Source organism: Uloborus diversus, chromosome 6 (assembly GCF_026930045.1).
Source record: "Uloborus diversus isolate 005 chromosome 6, Udiv.v.3.1, whole genome shotgun sequence".
Classification (NCBI taxonomy): domain Eukaryota; kingdom Metazoa; phylum Arthropoda; class Arachnida; order Araneae; family Uloboridae; genus Uloborus; species Uloborus diversus.
Window position 1 is genome coordinate 125,796,234 of NC_072736.1, and position 18,952 is coordinate 125,815,185.

The 18,952-nt window shown below is 32.9% G+C and overlaps 1 protein-coding gene across 1 annotated transcript in view; it reads left to right on the forward strand.

The window, feature by feature from the left end:
- The first annotated feature begins 7,096 nt into the window (after window positions 1-7,096).
- The window catches only part of LOC129223925 (vacuolar fusion protein CCZ1 homolog), a 35,783-nt gene continuing 23,927 nt past the window's right edge, over window positions 7,097-18,952 (forward strand). Inside the window, exons 1-5 of the mRNA XM_054858305.1 lie at window positions 7,097-7,293; window positions 14,794-14,891; window positions 15,373-15,463; window positions 16,433-16,555; window positions 17,943-18,032. Coding sequence (XP_054714280.1) covers window positions 7,222-7,293; window positions 14,794-14,891; window positions 15,373-15,463; window positions 16,433-16,555; window positions 17,943-18,032 — 474 coding nt within the window. The 5' untranslated portion in view covers window positions 7,097-7,221. The remainder of the gene's footprint in view (window positions 7,294-14,793; window positions 14,892-15,372; window positions 15,464-16,432; window positions 16,556-17,942; window positions 18,033-18,952) is intronic.

An 18,952-nucleotide genomic window follows, 5' to 3' on the forward strand; every position in this document is an offset into this window, starting at 1 on the left:
GTTCTGTGCAACTGTACTTTCTATCCGAACAAAATTTATATTATGCCATAATTAGACGTCTTTCAGATAACTAATATAATATGGGAAATTATTGTTAGACGTTAGCTTGCATAGGTGTGCATTAAATAAACGTTTCTCGTGTGCTTGAGATTTTTGCTTCCCCCCCCCCCCCTTGAATAATCGAAACTATTAGGCTTCTTTTAATTTCCCGCCTAAATTAACGTACATTTCTTTAAGACGTCCTTGAAGATTCTTCCTGTAAGCGTGCATGTATTCACATCATTAAACGTTTAAATCCTTTGTGAAACATTTAGATGTTTCCTTTTCCTTGCATAATTAAAAAAGCTACTGAGTTGCTTAATTATCATCATTAATTAACAATCATTTTTCTCAGATGTGTTGACTTTTGTCAGAATTGTTCCTGTCAGCCTTTAGCGTGCATAGATCTGCGTCAACTAGAAATCTGTTATCGTGAGTAAATTGTTTAATTTCTTTCATTTAGTAAATTCATTTTGATGTATAATTAATTTAATTATTGCCAGAATTAAATTTATTCCTGTCATCTATTCTTAAGGACAGATTCCTCCTGTTAGCCATTAGCGTGCAAAGATGTGTTTTTAATGAACGCTATTGAAAATTGTACTGTAAAGCATTTTTGTTCCTTGAACAATTAGGAATATTTATCAGCAAATTTAATTTTCTACCAAAATTAACTTTCTTTCAGATATCAAGTCTTAAGTAAGGATTCTGTCTCCTGTGTAGTTGAGCATCAAATGACTTCATTCTGACATTTATTTTCTTTTCCTGTTGCATAGTTGAAACCATTTAGGGCCATTCCTCCGTCACATGTGGGACAAAAATACGCTTAAATTTCATTAACATTTCGTCATATCTCTTAATATTTTAATGAAACTGGGGTAAGCAATTTTTATCTTTAAATTTGATACAAAGATACCTCTGAAACAATTTTGTTATTTAAATTAAAATTTACATGCGTCACGTGCGGGACATCTAAAGTCAACCTCTGGTAACTTGCTTGTGGATAACCTAATATTTTTGCTCTTTTAATACAGCAATGACGAAACAAATTGCTGGTTTTGAAAGCTATGGTTCCAATGTAAAGGACACATATCTCATAAGTTAAGAAATAATTATTTAAACCATTGAAAAAAAAAATATGTCTATGCCTATTCCATTGAAAATGGTCATTTTGTCCCGCACGTGACGGTTTCTGTATTTCATAAAAAATAAATAATTTTTGAAAGTTTTGGCTAAAGAAGTCACACATGCGTTTGTGATGTCTTAAGCAACAAAATTTTGTTCATTATCCTTTTAAATTATTATTTTTTATGAAATATACGAAGCATTACGTGCGGGAAAAAATTACCATTTTCCGTGGAATAGCCCTTTAACTGTTCAATTTCCCGGCAAAATATTTCCTTCAAAAATTAACTCTGTAAAGGTTCTTCCTGTTAAGTCCCCTTCCCTTCAATAATCATATCTTTTCTTCTTGTTGAATATTCTCCCTATTAGCCTTCCTGGGTGTGCCAAAAATGAACATTTATTAATTTTCATATTCTTGGTGTCAAAAATCAGTATGCTGTTTAATTTACTGTCAAAATTCATGCATTTTAGGTATTATTCTTATCCAGCATCATAGATGTGTAACAAATAGGTGTTTATCATGAGTAAAATACTTATTTCCTAATCCTACATAATTGAAACTATTTAGCTGTTTAATTCATTACTTAAAATCATATGCCAGATTTTTAATCTCTATTGAACTTTAACTTTGTCTAGCAACAAATGAAAGATTTTTGTAGTTTGCTAAGAGCTAAATTATTTAAGCATGAAACACTATTCTATTAAATTAGTAGGGCACCTGGTACATTTGTCAATAGAACCTGAAGTATAAGTTCACCTTTCAGTGAGCAGTCATTGTTAGAGCAATGATTGAAATCTTTGAGATTGTGGGTTTTTCACTGGTCAGTCATCAGTTCCAAGTTCATCTGATGCACAAAATTCCTGCGGACATGTGTATAAAAGTGCTTTATTTCAGTGTGCCCAAAGTTTACTGTTCTATTTGTATTATGAATACATTTTTCGCTTATTGTATATTTTTCAGAAGGGTTCCTCCATGTTAGTTTACCAAGATGACAATTGTTTGATCCTGAATAGCGAGAAGATGGATGATTTCATGGAAACTTAAAGCACGACACTAGTTGAATTTAGACTTTGCATGACAGTTACTTTATTAAAGTCTGCTGCAAAGTCTTAATTTTGCTGGTAATAATGCTTTAACTGGACCTTTCAATGAACAAGAACAACCATTAGAATCTTTGAAATGGTGGGTCTATGCTTTGCAGTCAGAAATCAGTATTAAGTTCATTTGATGCACAAACTTCCTGTGGGATAAGTATAAAAATAATTATTTCAATGTGCCCAAAGTTGAATGTTCAATTTGTATTGTGAATTATGAATACATTTTTTGCTTATTGTATATTTTTCAGAAGGGTTCCTCCATGTTAGTTTACCAAGATGGCAATTGTTTGATCCTGAATAGCGAGAAGATGGATGATTTCATGAAAACTTAAGCACGACACTAGTTGAATTTAGACTTTGCATGACAGTTACTTTATATGATTCTTGTGTCTGATGTAATAAAAAGCATTTACAGAATTAATATAAAGGGGTGCTGTCACTTAATTTATGACTAAAACCCTCTTTATAAATGCTAACATTTTTTAGGCTAATTTTCCTCGAGATAAAAAGTTTGAACATTTTTACTTGGTCACAGATATGTTTTATTTTTGGTACAATTATTTTGCTTAGAATTGTAACACAGCCGGCTTAAAAAAAATCTGTGTATTATTCTATTTTAAAACAAATTCTTGCTGTTATCATACCAAAAATGAATATGCTTCTCTAAGTTATTCCTGTAGTTAGCTCAGTACTCTAAAGTTTTTCCTGGTGCAAAAAGTTTCATAAATGTCAAAAGGAAAACATTTACAAAACTTTGGCATGCTGGCATTAAAACTTGGAGACCACTATCTGTAATTTTATGGTGTAAGAAATTAGGGGTATGAGGAAAGTAAAATTAAGCAAAGTATTCTAGTGAGGGGAATCAAAAGAAATGAGCATTAAATCACAACATTGCATTTTAAGTAAAAGGTATCAGCAAAACTTAAGTGCATAATAGTAGTGGTATATATGCTTTATGTTATTGATATGTTTCAAAAAACCTGTCAAAGCAATGACATACATAGTTTTTTCAATTATGTATTTAAATATTAAATTTCAAAGCTATAGTTAAAAGAGAAAATGATTGTCTTTCTTTGGGTCAAATATATTTTTCTTGTACTTTAATTGTTTTCTACAAAAGCACTATATTAGTAGATAATGGTAAAAATAATATAGTTGTTTGGTAACAAGTTTAGCATGATAGTCATTAGATATGTGTTTTCCGTGGGGATTTTAAAAAGATCATCCTTTCAAATTAACAGAGGAGTAATTTTAAGCTATATTCATATTTCAATGTCAAGAACATTTGAGCAAGAGCATTAAAAATATTCGCACCATGTTGAATAAGTGCTCAAAAGCATGTGAAGACATTCCTCAATTTATCATACCATCCAATTTTTAAGAATGTTTTATTCTGGATTTGGTTATATGCTGTAATTGTGTTTTTCAGTGTTAGCATTTAAACAACACACATAACAATTATAAGTGCGTAATTTTGCTTCTAAATTAAAATAAAACCACAACATTATATTTTGCATATGCTTCACACTTAGCAGGTTTTAATTTATAATACAATCAATGTAATTGACGTTTGATTTTAACAAATTTACTGTAGTACATTCGTCCCTCGTATAACACGGTACTTGCACAACACGGTTTCGATATTACACAGTACGAAACTTCAATTTAATACTTCATGGTTTTGATATAACACGAAAGTTATCTTTAATAAAGAAGACATTTCTTTTTTGTTTAATACATTCTGTTAATGTTTGATAACTCTAATGAGGTTTTACTTTGTTTTTCATGAAACTTGGTTTCGATATAACACGATAGACTTGCTTTGATTTACATTATTTCTAAGTCTCGTATAACACGGTTTCGATACAACACGATACATATTGACATGATTTTTACTATGTAACATGATTAATTAGTGTAAAAAATATGTTAATAAGTTTAAAAAAGTCTCGTATAACACGATTTCGATACTACACGGAATGAATACGAGAGACGCCTGTATATTTACAAGAAAGTTATTCTGCTTTATATATTAAATAGTTTTATTAAGAATTGTTATTTAACTTTATGTTTCACATAGAGTTTTATTAAGAGTTTGTCAAATTTTAATCTATTCAGAATTCTATCATGTATCATATGAAACACATTACTTGGAAAATTCTTTTCATGAAACACATTACTTGGAAAATTCTTTTCATGAAACACATTACTTGGAAAATTCTTTTCTATTTTAAACAAGTGTTATCGTTTTTTTTTCTCCTTAATCCGTTTGCTTTATGAACATTTTTCTGTATTAAATGTTTTTTTTTTTTTAATTACTAAAAAGTCATAGTTTTTATTTATTTATTTTTTTTTTATTTAAATGAAGGCTGTTTTGAGTGTACAAGCACCTGACAGGCTCGTCATTTCAAAAAAAAAAAAAAACAAGGGAACGATGCGGAGAATACTCAGTTTCTATTGCAGGAGAAAATCAAGAGTAGGGAATTTTTAAACGGGGAAGGGGAGGGGGTTGCGCCCCTAGTCACGTTAATTTAATGTCTGTTAATCATGGAGTAGGAGAGGAGAGGAATTTTTTTAGTTTGTCAGTTTGAACATACATTTGCCCTTTGTATACTTATATGCACATATTATATAAATTGGGCTAAGTAAATAACTTAATGAAGTGGTAACTTGCTCCTTGCCTTTTCGCTGCAATCAATTAATAAATAATAGTTTAACGTAACAGATCGGTGGGTAGCCTTTAAGTCCAGGTAGGTTTGCGTTTTCTTTGAAGTGGAAGGGGGGGGGGGAATTCTAACATATTCTCTATTAGGGGGCAGCACAATCGGAAATATTTTTCTGCGGTCCTTCATTTCTAAATTTGACATGGAGGGAGGGGTGTGTGCACTCAATGGGAATTGACTTGGGAAAAACAACGAAAAACACTCCCGCTATCCACTTATAACTAATAAAAAGCATTATTTTTCCAAAGCAAGGGGGACTTTCGACCTTTCTCCCTTTCGTCCACATGGAGGGGGGGGGGGAATGGGGGCTCAAGCCCCACCTTGGAAATTAGAACTTCCTTGCTTTTAGTACTTTTTTTCTAGCAAGAAAGTAAAAACATTTCTCCAGCCATTAATGAATAAATTATTAAAATGTCAAATTTTAATAACTCTAATCTGTACTGAAATCGGTTTCTATGCGGAAAGTATCTTACTAAACCATGGAAAAAATATCTGACCACCTCCCCCCTTAAAATTTTGCTTATGCGCGCCCATGCCCCGAACCCCCTAAATGACGACGGACTTACTTGTGGCTCATTAGCAATCTTCGTATTTTCATAAGCACTCAAGGATTAGTGAGAATTGCTTGAGACTCAATGAAAGTGCTCCCCCCCCCCTCCCAAAGCCCAATATCTAAAAGATTGTGCTTCTGTTTTTGGGCGTCCACTGATGTCCTGTGAATTTCTTCATTTGCAAGGAAGTACTACTTTTGCTATTTACCGACGTTCTTAATAAGTCATACATATCATTTTATTACCAATCTCTGAACTCTCAATATTTATTGCCACTGTATCCAACTAATTATTGCTGCTTTTTCCAAAGCTTATGCATAACGGCATGGGGTTGGACAAGCGATATACAGTTCATTTTGACACAAAAGTTAATATTGTTTCTCTTGAAAGTTGCGTATGCTGTATCTATGTTACAAAAAAAAAAAAAGAGAGAAAATATTAAAATTTTTAATGAACCATTTCTAATGAAAAATGTTACAACTATTATTTTGCAGAAAAAGTTTGCAAAATTACTGCATCTAGGGATTTCCCCCTCCCCTTAAGAGCAAGGGTGCACCCCCTACAAAATAAGACTCCAACAGGGAAAATACCACTCGAAATCCCCCCCCATAACAATTTCGATGGTGCAGTGCGGCATGACCTCCCCACGGTAGGTACCCCTCTGCATCTATGTGTTTCGTAGTTGTCCCCTCCTCTCAATCGGGAGCAGCACCCAGGATACCCCCTAAAATTTCTATGGTACGGTTCATGCCACGATCCCCCTTGAGTGATATGTTATCAAAATTAAGGTAGTTAGTACAACGAGGGGGCCTCCGTAGCTCTGTAGTAGAAGCTTCGTCTTCCAAGCTGAAGATCGTGGGTTCGATTCCCGCCTGTGCCTTGAGTGTTATTTCCTTCTCTAGTGTTGTAAATCTTTCCTGTGTGTGTCCGGAGGCAAGGCGCTTGGCACGCAGTCCTCTATCTATGTGAAGCTGTCTAGCTTCTAAATAATTAGATAAATAAAGTGCAACGAGTGGGACTTCAGAGCAGACAGCATGATTGAAATTTTTAGGGAGAGGTGGGTTTGCTAAAAGTTGTCTTTGTCGTTTTTAGGGTATCTCATTTTGGGGATGCATTTGATGGGAGGGGACATCATTGTTCTTGAGGGGGAAGAGGAGCATCTCTGATTTAGGAAAGATTTTTTTGGTGCAAATGGAATTTCATAAAAAATGCGGAAAAACTGTAACGTCATTTAGTTTGTTTTATTATAATTCAAAATATATAACTCTAGAATACAGAACGAACCAGTTTATTTTCTTAAACTAATTTGCATTTAATGATGCTTACCATTCTTGAAAATACCAAATACATGAAAAAAAGTACACTTAAAATCGGAAAGAACATACTCCTTCAAGAAGTGTTTCCAAAAAGGAAAAATAAACTGCAACTGTACTGCTTATGGTATCGCACTTTTTTTTTGGCATCATGTTCGTCATGTTGATAAGAACTCGCCTTGAAATAGATGAAGTCGCCAATATGGTAACCATGGACCCAGGATCGTTCCTGCATTGAACGACGTGTAAAAAACTCGACATGTTTTTATAAGGTTTCTTTTTCACAAATAATTAGTAAATGTTGACCTTGTGGTTAGTTAGCTACTGGCAAGAATCATTTCATTACTTAATCAAATAGCCTAAATCGACAGAATGTCAAAAACTCCAGTTTCCCTCAATAATTTTTTTGTGTTCAATTCTTCATTTTGTGATCGAGAAGATGATGTAAGTTTAATTAAAAAATAGAGACTATCATTTCATTGCTTTTTGAAGCATTACTCACAAAAGTTTTGCATTTCTTTCTGAAATTTGGTTGTTGTATATGACTATAAAGAGAGAGTTCCATTGTATGCTTTGTAGTTCCATTGCTACATTTAGGGCATGGAAATAAGTGTACAAGTTATTATTTGTAAGGTTCAGTCATTAGTCAGGTAGACAAAGTTACTGATCTGGGGGTCTTAATAAGTCAGGATTTAAAGTTTAGCCAACAGTGCAGCATTGCTAGCAACAAAGCCAATAAGATGCTTGGGTTTATCAATAGATCTATTTCAAACAAATCTAAAGAAGTTCTTCTGCCCTTATATAGAAGTTTGGTAAGGCCCCATTTGGAGTATGCTGTTCAGTTTTGGTCTCCTTATCTTAAGAAAGACAATGTATTGGAAAGGGTTCAAAGGCGGGCTACAAGGCTAATAAGTGGACTTTCCCACTTAGATTATGATTCCAGGCTTAGAAGGCTAAAAATGTAGTCTTGAGCAAAGAAGAGGCCAAGGGGACATGATTCAGCTGTTTAAATTTATTAAAACGAGAGATGTTACGGGGTTAAAGTTTAGCACTGAAAACAGGACAAGGGGTCATTGTTTTAAGCTATTTAAATCTCAGGCTAACATGGATATTAGGAAAAATTATTATTTTAGCAGGGTAGTGGAACCTTGGAACAGCTTACCGGAAGAGGTGCTAATGAGCAAAGGAGTAGACAGTTTTAAGAGGGCCATTGATCTTCACTGGGGATTGTAAATTGACTAGGACCAGTCTAGCTGGGCCCAGAGCCTGTTGCTGGTCGTCACTTTTGTATTTGGATTACAAAATATAGAGGGGCTAGATTGAGAGTTCAAGAAATAAAATTCAAAGTAATAAATCATAAACGTGCTAAAAATGTTTCTAAAAAATCATACAATGCGCTTAATTGTATATTTGTCTGGTGCATTCGGTATTTTTAAAGCAACTCCTTATTCAAATTTCATGATTCTGTAAGCTCCTTTTAGCAGTAATGTCAGAGCGTTAATTTTATCGTTGTTGCAGGGTTTTTTCCACAGTAAAAACCTAGCTATGACTTTTTCTTATTTGGATCATTCATTAGTATGATCCTGGTGTTTGATTTCCAAAATAAGGTCATTTCAACAGCAATTAGATTTTACATCTTTGGGGAAGAAAATTTAAAAAAAAATGGGGCATTATATTAGAGATGCAGGTTTTCATTCAGAAATTCAAAGAGGTTGTCTCAGGTACAAATTGGGTCCACTTTGCCCCTCTTTTACAAATTTCAGAATCGTGGGTAAGATTTACAAATTTTCGATTGAAAACGCCACTTTCATAGCTTTTTTTTTCTTTTATAAATTTGCCAAAAAGCAATATTTGCAAGAGAAAAAAATCCATCTGTTGAAGTCTATACCTTATTTTAGTATGTCCACTCACCAATCACTCCGGAAACCAGAAGTTCTCAAGGAATTTTAAAATACCACTGGAAAACTCTGAGAAACTCGCAATCAACTCTGGGAGATGAGACTAGCAATGTATAGACTTCCGTTGCAAACATTATCAAATGACTTTTCACCAATGAGCTCTGTCAGTCAACTCTGAGAACATTTGTTATATACTTTCACTAGTTGTGTTGCATGCTCTACCTCGAAAATAAAAGTTACATCAAATGACATGTGTGTTCAACAATCAATGTTAACTAAAAGGAAATAAATAGTGCCATGAGTCGGAATAATGACGATAGTTCCTAAAAATCCCAGTTAAAGTTTGAACCTTAGTCAATAAAAATTTGCATTTGAATGAGAAATCTTTCAAAATAAAGTTTACACTCCCCTAAAAGTTAAAATACTGGAATGAATAAGGAGAAATATAGATAAAAATTAGAGTATATAGGCAACAGTCCCACAATAGCATCAACAGACCTTTTAAATCCTTATTAGAATTAGGACAATAGTCCTCCAAAATCCCCTGTACAATCTTCACACTAGTCCCTAATGATCCTTAATTTTGACTGAGGACAATAATCCTTAAAGGTTCCTGTCAGAGTAAGGACAACAAGCCCTAAAAATTCCCATTAGTCTTTCAAACTCTCCATTAGAAAAAGAAAAGTACTTAAAATTCCTTATTATGATAAAAGCATCTGTTTAAAAATTCCATTTAATTTCAATTGCATATTGCATGCACTGCTTTACAATCTCACCATCAGTTTGATTTTTTAGCAATTTGCTCAGAGATAATGTAACAAACTTTAGCACTTCATTCTCATTCAGCATTTTGTGACAAATTAAAGTAAAATTATGAGTTAAAGTAAAATTATGCACCTTATCCAGTCAGAATTGTCCCTGGAGTTATGCTTCTTTTCAGGGCCAGATTTAAGGGAGAGCAAGTGGGGCTACTGCCCCGAGGCCTCCACAACAAAGGGCCCCCACAATAAAATTTTTACAAAATATCCTAACTTTCACGGGTCAGCAAATTTTTACGTTTTTTCTACCCTTTTGATTATAATAATAATAATGAAAAAAAAAATAAATAGCAGTAACTACAGGATGTATTTACTATTAAAGTGCTGATCGAAAATATCGGATATATACATATATATCAAAATATTCGGATATATATCAAAGAATCGGATATTTTCGAAAATATGATGATTAGGGGCTTCCACTCCTTCGTTGCCCCGGGGCCTCCACACTTCCAAATCCGGCCCTGCTGCTTTTAACTGCATAACTGAAATATATTCATTACAAAATAAGCAACTGGTTTATTTTTTATATTTACAAAATACATTAATAGTTCAATCCAGTTTTCTTGGGAAAAAATGTTTTTTAAACTCTTGAAGCGATTTGGATAATCGGCGATTTGGATAGTCGAGAACTTGAATTATTGAAGCTCTACCATACTTACCCAAAGCCTTACTATATCATTAGAAAGAAGCATTACAAAATGAATATCAAAGTTCTAAAACTAAATTAATTAATAGTTCATTATTGGTAAAGAAATTAAATTTTTAGTAGGGATGCACTGTGTACTGAATATTCAGTTAAAATTCTAACTGAATATTCAGCAAAATGCCAAATATCTAATTAAAACATTTTAGCTATAATATATTTTGTTTTTATTTTACACCAATTTAAAATAGAAAATGTTTATTTCATGTCTTTAATGAAATGTTAGGGTCATTTTCTCTAAACTGCTAAATTCTTGTCTTTGCTCCAAAAATAACAAACTAACTAGTATAGAAATAAAACTGATGCTAGAATGCTTTAACAACATGTTTTTATGTTTGTAAAATAAGTTAAAACAAACTCTCTATTATTATTATACATTTAAATATTTTTTTGACATGATAAATGTCATTCCCCTGTGTGTCCCTACCTCCACCTTAAAGCAAAATCAGCTCTAAAGATTCAGGAAGCCATGCATATTTGTACAGAAAATTTTGTTTAACCTCTTAAGAAGTGTTATCCAATGTTGTAAAATAGAAAAAAAATTCTTCAAGGTTTGCACTATTTAAAAAAAAATAGTAAAAAATGTCCTTTGATTTTTTGTCATTCCCCTGTCGAGGAATGGAATGAATGTTTCTCACACCTGGTAATAGTTGTATTAACTCATAATTTAATCTTTGAATTCTGGTCTCATCATAGAAATAATCTTAATTAGTTCTTTTTGAATAAATATACGGTGTCGAATATTATTCGGGTGATCTCAAGTTAAATCTTGATAAGTATTTTTAATGACTGTCATTACCCTGTCTTTGATAATTCATTTAATTTTGTAATAATCCCTCAATGAATGATTGACTCTTGTTTGTATAGAGTTCCCCCCCTTACTTTAAGTGACATTGATATTTGTTGTTTGCAGTTATGACAATATATAAGTTAACTTTAATTTTTGTCATTCCCCTGTAAAATGTAAGGGAAACAAATAACCACAATAACTACTTTTTGGACACCAAGACATTGGATCTTTTTCAATTTCATAAAAGTAGTGTTTCCTTTTCCCACATAAATTATAATATCATCAGTAAAACGCATTATTTCCTCTAAGTGTCATTCCCCTGGCACAGTGAATGCCATTCCTTGCCCTGTCCAAATTGCGCTGTTTAGGGAAAATGACCCTAATGCATCTCTACTGAACATCCGCAATTTATCTGCATTAAATATAATTCTTAATTTAAAACAAGTAAAAAATAGAATAAATCATTCTAAAAGCAAATTATTCTATTAAATGTCTAATTATATTTACCTGCAATTCTGCATAAATTGATAAGTAATTTCTTTCCTGATATATAATTTGATAAGTGATATTCATGATAACATGTTTTATGTTGAATTCACGGTTTCGGAGTCGAAGGGAAAATGGTCGACTGCACGAATTTTAGAGCATTTGACTTTGACTCCTTTATTTCAAAATCAGTTTGACTCCAAAAAATTACCAATCCCAGCTCTAAAAATTTTCAAACTTTGACTCCCGACTCTAACTACTTTAGACAAATATCAGTCCGACTCCATAACCCTGGCAGGGCCGATCCTAGCAGGTGTGCAGAGTGTGCGCCGCACAAGGGCGGCCAAAGCAAGGGGCGGCCGCAGGCCGCATCATATAGTTCCCATGATCAAGCAAAATTCCTCAGGAATTTCTCACAAGTTAACTTATTATAAGTAGAATAAATATATTGATTTTTAAATGTTCAATTGTCAAAGTATGTGTCGATTTCCCGACAGCATAGCATAGTTTAAGAAAAATAGAATGTTAGGGAATATTGTGTTGGTTTATTGTCGTGTTAAGAGTAATATCTACTCTTAACATACATGCTTCATTTGGTTGCAAAGTTTGTGACAGAACCGGTAATCAGGCATTGATACAGGGGAGGGGAAAGGCCCCCTTCTGAAGCATGAAATGGTGCCGTCTAAAAGGAGCACCGAGGACTTCCACTAATGTTTACCCCCCCCCCCCCCCAGCTTTTACAGACCTAAACAATGAAGACATATTTTATTTATTAAAAAAAAGCTATACTGATTAGATACTTTCGCAAGGGCCTTTGCCTCGGGAAGCAAATTTGAATGTAGCTCCGAAACGAAGATCCAAAAGGATGCCACGACCTCCTTGACGAAACTAAAGAAGGCTTAAAATTGCGTTTCTAGGACTTTACTTTCGGAAGATTTTGCTGGTTGAACCATCGATCTTAAGGACCCAATTAAGTCTCTGATTCACCTCTTCCAACTTAACTTAATCAAGCATAGCCTAAAAATTTCGTTTTTAGACGGTTCCGTGGAGTTACAGCTTTCTGCCTAAACTAGCCTGAAATTGACTTCAGTTTCAAAAACACAGTTCGTGAGGGCACACTGAACCCCCGCCCGCTGTTAATCCAATCGTTATCAAACAATGCTTAAAATACGATTTTGGGACTTATATTTCTAAAGAATTTCGGAGGAGAACTGCCAGGCTTATGTAATTTTTTACGGCGCTATAGGGCATATCCATCAATCGTCGAGAGGTGAGGTGGACAAAAGTCTATAGTTATATTTTTCAGATATTAATGTTGAAATACATCCGAAAGATCCGTAGAAGCTTCCCAGTTTTGTTAACGTCACCAAAGATATTATAAAATTGCGATTTTAGAAACATACGCTTAAGAGCTGCAAAATCCTTCCTTCCCAAAAATAGCCTATAATGGCTTTCAGTTCCGAAAAATATTCTGGTTCGGATATTTTCTCGTCTCATATATTGTTTTCAAATCTAGCCAAAAACGGGTTTTAGAAAAAATAGTGCCGAGAAATTACAGGAGGATAGCCGCCAGATCCCCTACGGTCAACAAAGACGGCCTAAATTTGCGTTTTAAACTTATATTTCGAAATCTTTCGATGGGAGACGACTGAATCTCCCTCCCCTTTGCAACGTCAACAAAGGTAACCCAAAATTGCGGGTTCAAAATTTCAGTTTTGGAGATTTTTCTGGAAGAACGTCGATCCTTCCTAAGCTACGGTCTTAAAAAACATCTTGAAATTGAATTCAATTTTGAAAGAATTTTAGGAAAGAACTGCAACATTACTTTCACCTAAAGTCTCGAAAAAGTTCCTAAAATTGCGATATTTGACGTCAATTACGAAAATTTCTCCATGCACTTTGAATATACTTGACTCTCTTGTCCTTGTAACCAAACACAACTAAAGTTTAACTAAAAATATTTTTCATACGCTAATTTCGATAATTTTCTTGGTGCAATCCTCCTCCCCTGAACCCCTGACGCATCCCCCCACGCTTCCCCTTCTTCCGTCCCTTCTCTGATGTCATCGAAGAAAGACTAAAATGCGTTTTTACGACTAGTAAACCTTGGTATCTATTACTTTCTTCAAAGATATAAATTGTACCTAAGGAGCTTATTATAAAAAAAATTCTTCCTTTAAAAGATCATTCTCCTCCCCCCCCCCCCCTTTTTTTAAATTCGCACTAGGCATAGAAATTTAAAGAAAAATTTACATAGACGTTAAAGATTAGTCAAAATATGCAAATTACTCTTGAGGGGCGGCACATTAGGTCTTTGCACATGGGCGGCCGACACCCTAGGATCGGCCTTGAACCCTGGTTTATAACTAAAAAATCTTGCTTTTACCTGCAGCACACCTCATGTCCTGTACCATATTCACCACTATTAAATTTGGATTTACAACATTCAATTAAATTATATTTTCTTAAAACAATGTTTAATATTTCAAAACTTTGAAAACTGAAAAATACTGAAATTCAGTGTCTATTATAAATCACCTTTTTTTTATATATATATTTGTGAAACTTTTTTCTTTTTATGCATATTTTATAAAAATAAAAAAAACCTAGCGAATTTAATTGACTTTATGTGTTAATGAGTCCTTAATATTTTGAGAGGTTTTTTTTTTTTTTTTAATCTGGTCACTGTTTCATATTCAAATTGGATAGTAATAGTGGCTTATGTGTCACAAGATATAATAAAAAATTGAAGAGCAACAAAGTTTAAATTGAGAGTGTTTTCTCTTACGTTAAAATTACTTTCCATGTGATTAATACTAGGAAACAATTTGAATTAATTTTGTACTGTAGTACTATACCATTTATTTTCACGCATTGTATTTGAACATATGTGTCAGTTTACATATTGCTCAATATTTTAATTCATTTACGATTTGGTTTCAGAATACCAAAGTATTCAACCGAACCGAACATTTGGTGTCTGCCAAATAGGCAAACAAAAAAAAGCTTTGACCAATTGAATATTCGGTGCATCCCTAATTTTTAGATTCTTTAAAAGTTGTCAATTCAAAAATCAAACTGAAATTGAATGGAATTATTTCTGGAAAACCTGGAAAAGTAAGAGTTTAATTTCTCTAAGTTGCAGTTTAATTTCTTTCCTCTTGTAAACGCTGGTTGCATAAATTAGCTGCAGTATAGACAGTGTATTTCTTTTTGTGATTATTTAAATATTTTCTGTATTTGTAGGAGCATCGCAAACTTCTGTATTATTATCCAGATAATGTTGATATTAATGCTAAAGCACGTTCTGTTGGACTATGTGAAGCCCTGATTAAATTTACCGAGTAAGTGAACTTTCAAGTCAATCTTTTTATTGTTTTCTTTAGGGTCTCTTTCAACTGTAGTAAATGAGTGCAGCCTTACTTTTTATGTTATTTTCTCTATTTATTTATTTATATTTATTTGATTTTCAATTTGGAATCTCATTTTTTGTACTTAATTGCTCAACTTATATGTGACATAAGCAGGGTTGATCCAAGTTTCGAACTGATATTTTGCTTTTAGATAAAATTAGTTGAGCTTAAAAGTGATGAAAGAACTGTTTTTGCAAATGAAATTTTGTGAAAGCTCTAAATTTTAAGAATGAAATTTCAGGAATTGGTTACTTTGATGATACAGATTTTTGTGAAGGGGCTGCAAAGCGGACCCCATTTTGCATCTGAATCGAATCCTTATAAACAACCCCAATGCTTTTTTTTTTTTAAATTGATTTTTAATGGTTTAGTGAGAGAGAAAATATTTGCTTACAGTAAATAATAATTTCAGAACTTTTGGATCAACTTCTTGCGAAGCACTGCACACACAAAAAACGACGCAAGTTTTCCTGCAACCAGAAAAGGAATTTTGGATGGTTATGGTAAGTATTGTAATTAAATATGTCTAGTATCTCTCTCTATGGCAAAATATCCAATACAAATGATTGGTGCTAGAAAAATGTAGGCACCAACTCCTCTGCATCAATTGCCACCACTTAGATTAGTCTCAATTTTTGGCCTGTCCCTAGCTTTTTTCTGAATTATTCATTTGAATGTTTACTCGACTGGCATAGCTCCTTCTGGCAGAATAAAGAAAAAAAAATTCATTGGGCTAGATGTTTGGAAATTTTCTAAAGACATACTATTTGAAAGTAAAATGCTTTTAGTTAAAAAGATGCCTGGAGAACTTTCAAGGAAATAGCAACAAAATTCCTCTGGAACTTAAAAGGCCCTAACAAAAAATCTATCTTGGAAATTAAAAAACTTGGGTTGTTTGAGTTTGGAAATGCATTTTTTAAACTTGCATTTGGAGTAGGTATTTTTCCCAAATTGAAGTTGGGGTGAATAATAGATAGAAACATTTCAATTTTGCTTTTGGATATTTTTGGTGAAGAGATTAGCCTGTAGCCTAGCTGCGTTTTTTTTTTTTTTTTTTTTTTTTTTTGGTATCCTGTGTTCTGAGAAATTCTGGAAATGTAAAAAACTTTTCCTGAATAGTACTTTAGCTCTATGTACTATTTAGAAAATTTTAAATTTTTAAAATTTAGTAAGAAATTGTTTAATTTGTCAACTCCCACTTTCGTCATTTTCTTTGCTTTGGAATCCCATTGAAAATCCAACCGACAAATTATAAACTGAAAGCAAAGCATTAAAACAATAGATGTATGTTTCTGATAGTGATTTTCAAATGAATCGAAATGCTTAGTCTTTAAGAAGTAATGTATACAGTACCTGTATTGAGTAACATTCAATGTATAAATCCAACAATTCGCACTTGTATGTATCATTTCGAATTTTATGTTCAAAATGAAAAATGCTTATTTTTTTTCTGTTGCCTCTTTTTGTTTCAGACTCTAAATGTTCCGTGCCAACAAAAGGTTAGAGATGGTCAACCTTATATGGAATACTTCAGTGATGAAATACAAGACCATATCTATCAATCCCTATTATTAAAAGCATATAGGATGTTTACTGTAAGTTCCTTAAACCGATTCTAATGTAACAGTAATTTAGAGAATTGTTTTTTTTCTTTTTCACACGATTGCATTGTTTATATTGTAACGGATCCAGTGCAGCTTCCAACTTTCTTGAAAGGACGACACAGTTCTTGATTAAAAACACAGGAAATTTATTTACACTATGTACAGGAAAGATCGTCAACAACTGCTAAATTAATCATCAGCAATTAAGCAAATATCACACAACACCGTAAACTCAACGGTTACACACGTATTTACTTCCAAATACGAAAAACAACACAGCGAAATGCCTCACAAGAAACAAAGCTAATACACTCTCAGTACAAATCCTCAATCGAAACTAAACTTTTAATCATGCATAACGACTTTTTATACACACCGAAAGAGATCTCTCTACTATTCCAGAAAATGCTACACCGTTCCACACTTTCTTATTTCTTTTCATTCACAAATCTTATCAATGAAAAAATAGGTGACCATATACTTCAGCCGAATGTATAGGGGCTGTATATTCATTACGGGAAACTTTTACAGGTTACTTTACTACAATAATTATTATTTACAGAATTTGTAACAATATTTTTCTTCATAATGTAATTTTAAATTAGTGCTTTGATGGAAAGGGCAACCCTTGTGCAGGCTGTGTGAATTGACATACGAGGCAGCGAGAAGCAAAGGGATGTAAGTGGCATTTATAAAGTTTCGAGGAAAATACGTTTAAAGATAAGGTCCTAGGTAGGCTTTCATTGAATTTTTTCTCTCTAAATCATGCTGTATGGCAGCACCTACCAGGGCTACTAGTACCATCTCTTGATTCAAGACAGAGGAGAGGTTCACCTACCATGTGTACTGGTTGTCTCCAAATTTTTAATTTTGCCACTTACATCCCTTTGCTTCTCACTGCCTCATATGTACAGTCTGCTCAACATTGCTATAACAAATTCACGCATGTTTCAGAATTACAAGGAATCCTTTCTCAGTGAAACTTGTAAAGTAAAAAGCTTTTTGAAAATTGAACATGGAAGTATTTTACATGCAATTAGTAGCCATTTATATGACTTGATTTAAGTAATTATTATAAAAACAGAGTTAAGTTTTTACACATTGCGATTTTCCTGAGTTGGGAACTATGGTATAGTCTCTTTAAAGGGAAGAAGTGCCCTTCTTACCTTCAGATCCTTTTACAACAGCCAAATCTGCCATTGTATTTATTTGCTATGTTCTAAAATTGTAATCAACAAAGTGTATATTTTGCTACTTTTTATCTATCCAAGTCCTTAGGCTCAACTGTGTTTTTGCTCTAATAGCAGGATAAAAATAATTTTTGAGCTATTTTTATTGCTTACCTTTTAGATATTAATTTATGTACTTATTTTCCTAGTTGATCAATGGCACTTTTCATGACATAGTGGAAAAGGAAATGGATGGCATTTTAACTTTAAAGAAGAGCTTATGTCAATTTTTTGATTCAGTGAGTATTATGTTGTACTTTTATTCATTATCTTTTTGAATGTTGTTATTAAGTAACTAGAAAGTCGCCCGTCAAGGTGTGACAAGTGAAAACTTACTTCTACTCTTCTGCATTTGAACGAAGCAATTGCCTGTTTGGTGATATTTTGATAGTTAAATTTGTAACCCTAACTCCAGTGAATTAGCCCTAAACTCCAGCAGGTAGCATTTATTGTTGACCATTTTTTTGTTTCTTCATTCCCCTGAAATGACGCAGTCTTACCAGTAAAACAGTTAAGTTACCGGATCGAGTTCAACCTTGTCACAATAAAGCCTTTCCCTGCATGTAAAACATTAGAAAAGCATGTTATCAAATTATCAGGCCATGGCACGAGTTTCATTGTTGAAACTTGCGGGTTACTGGATCATTGGCTATTATGTATATCTATGAGGATATAATGCATTCTGTATTACATAGCAATAGTGATGACTTGGCATGTTTAAGTATGCTGGACATAAATGTTTATATTTTGAAAACTTTTATTTTATGTACACAATGCAAAATATCTTTTTATCTTTTGATTATACCTTAAAAATTTTCTGTCTGTCTCTTCTAATTTCTTTGAAATCATTTTTTTTAAGTTATTTTTATTATTCCTTGCAAGTATTTTTGGAATGTATTTCTATTGAAGTGCAATACTTGCTGAAGTATTTTTGAAAATAAAAAATATATATAACTGTTACTTTTATATATAGTTATCAAATTTACAAAGCCATTCTTTCTTTAACTATAATTGGACTTGCAATAACATTTTACTTTGTTAAAATGATTAAGAAAGAAAATACAAACTGATTTAAACTAACAAAATTTTTACAAACCGTTGCTCTTATTAAGATTTGACAGTGAAATATCACAGAAGTTAGAAAAATTTGCTAACCGAA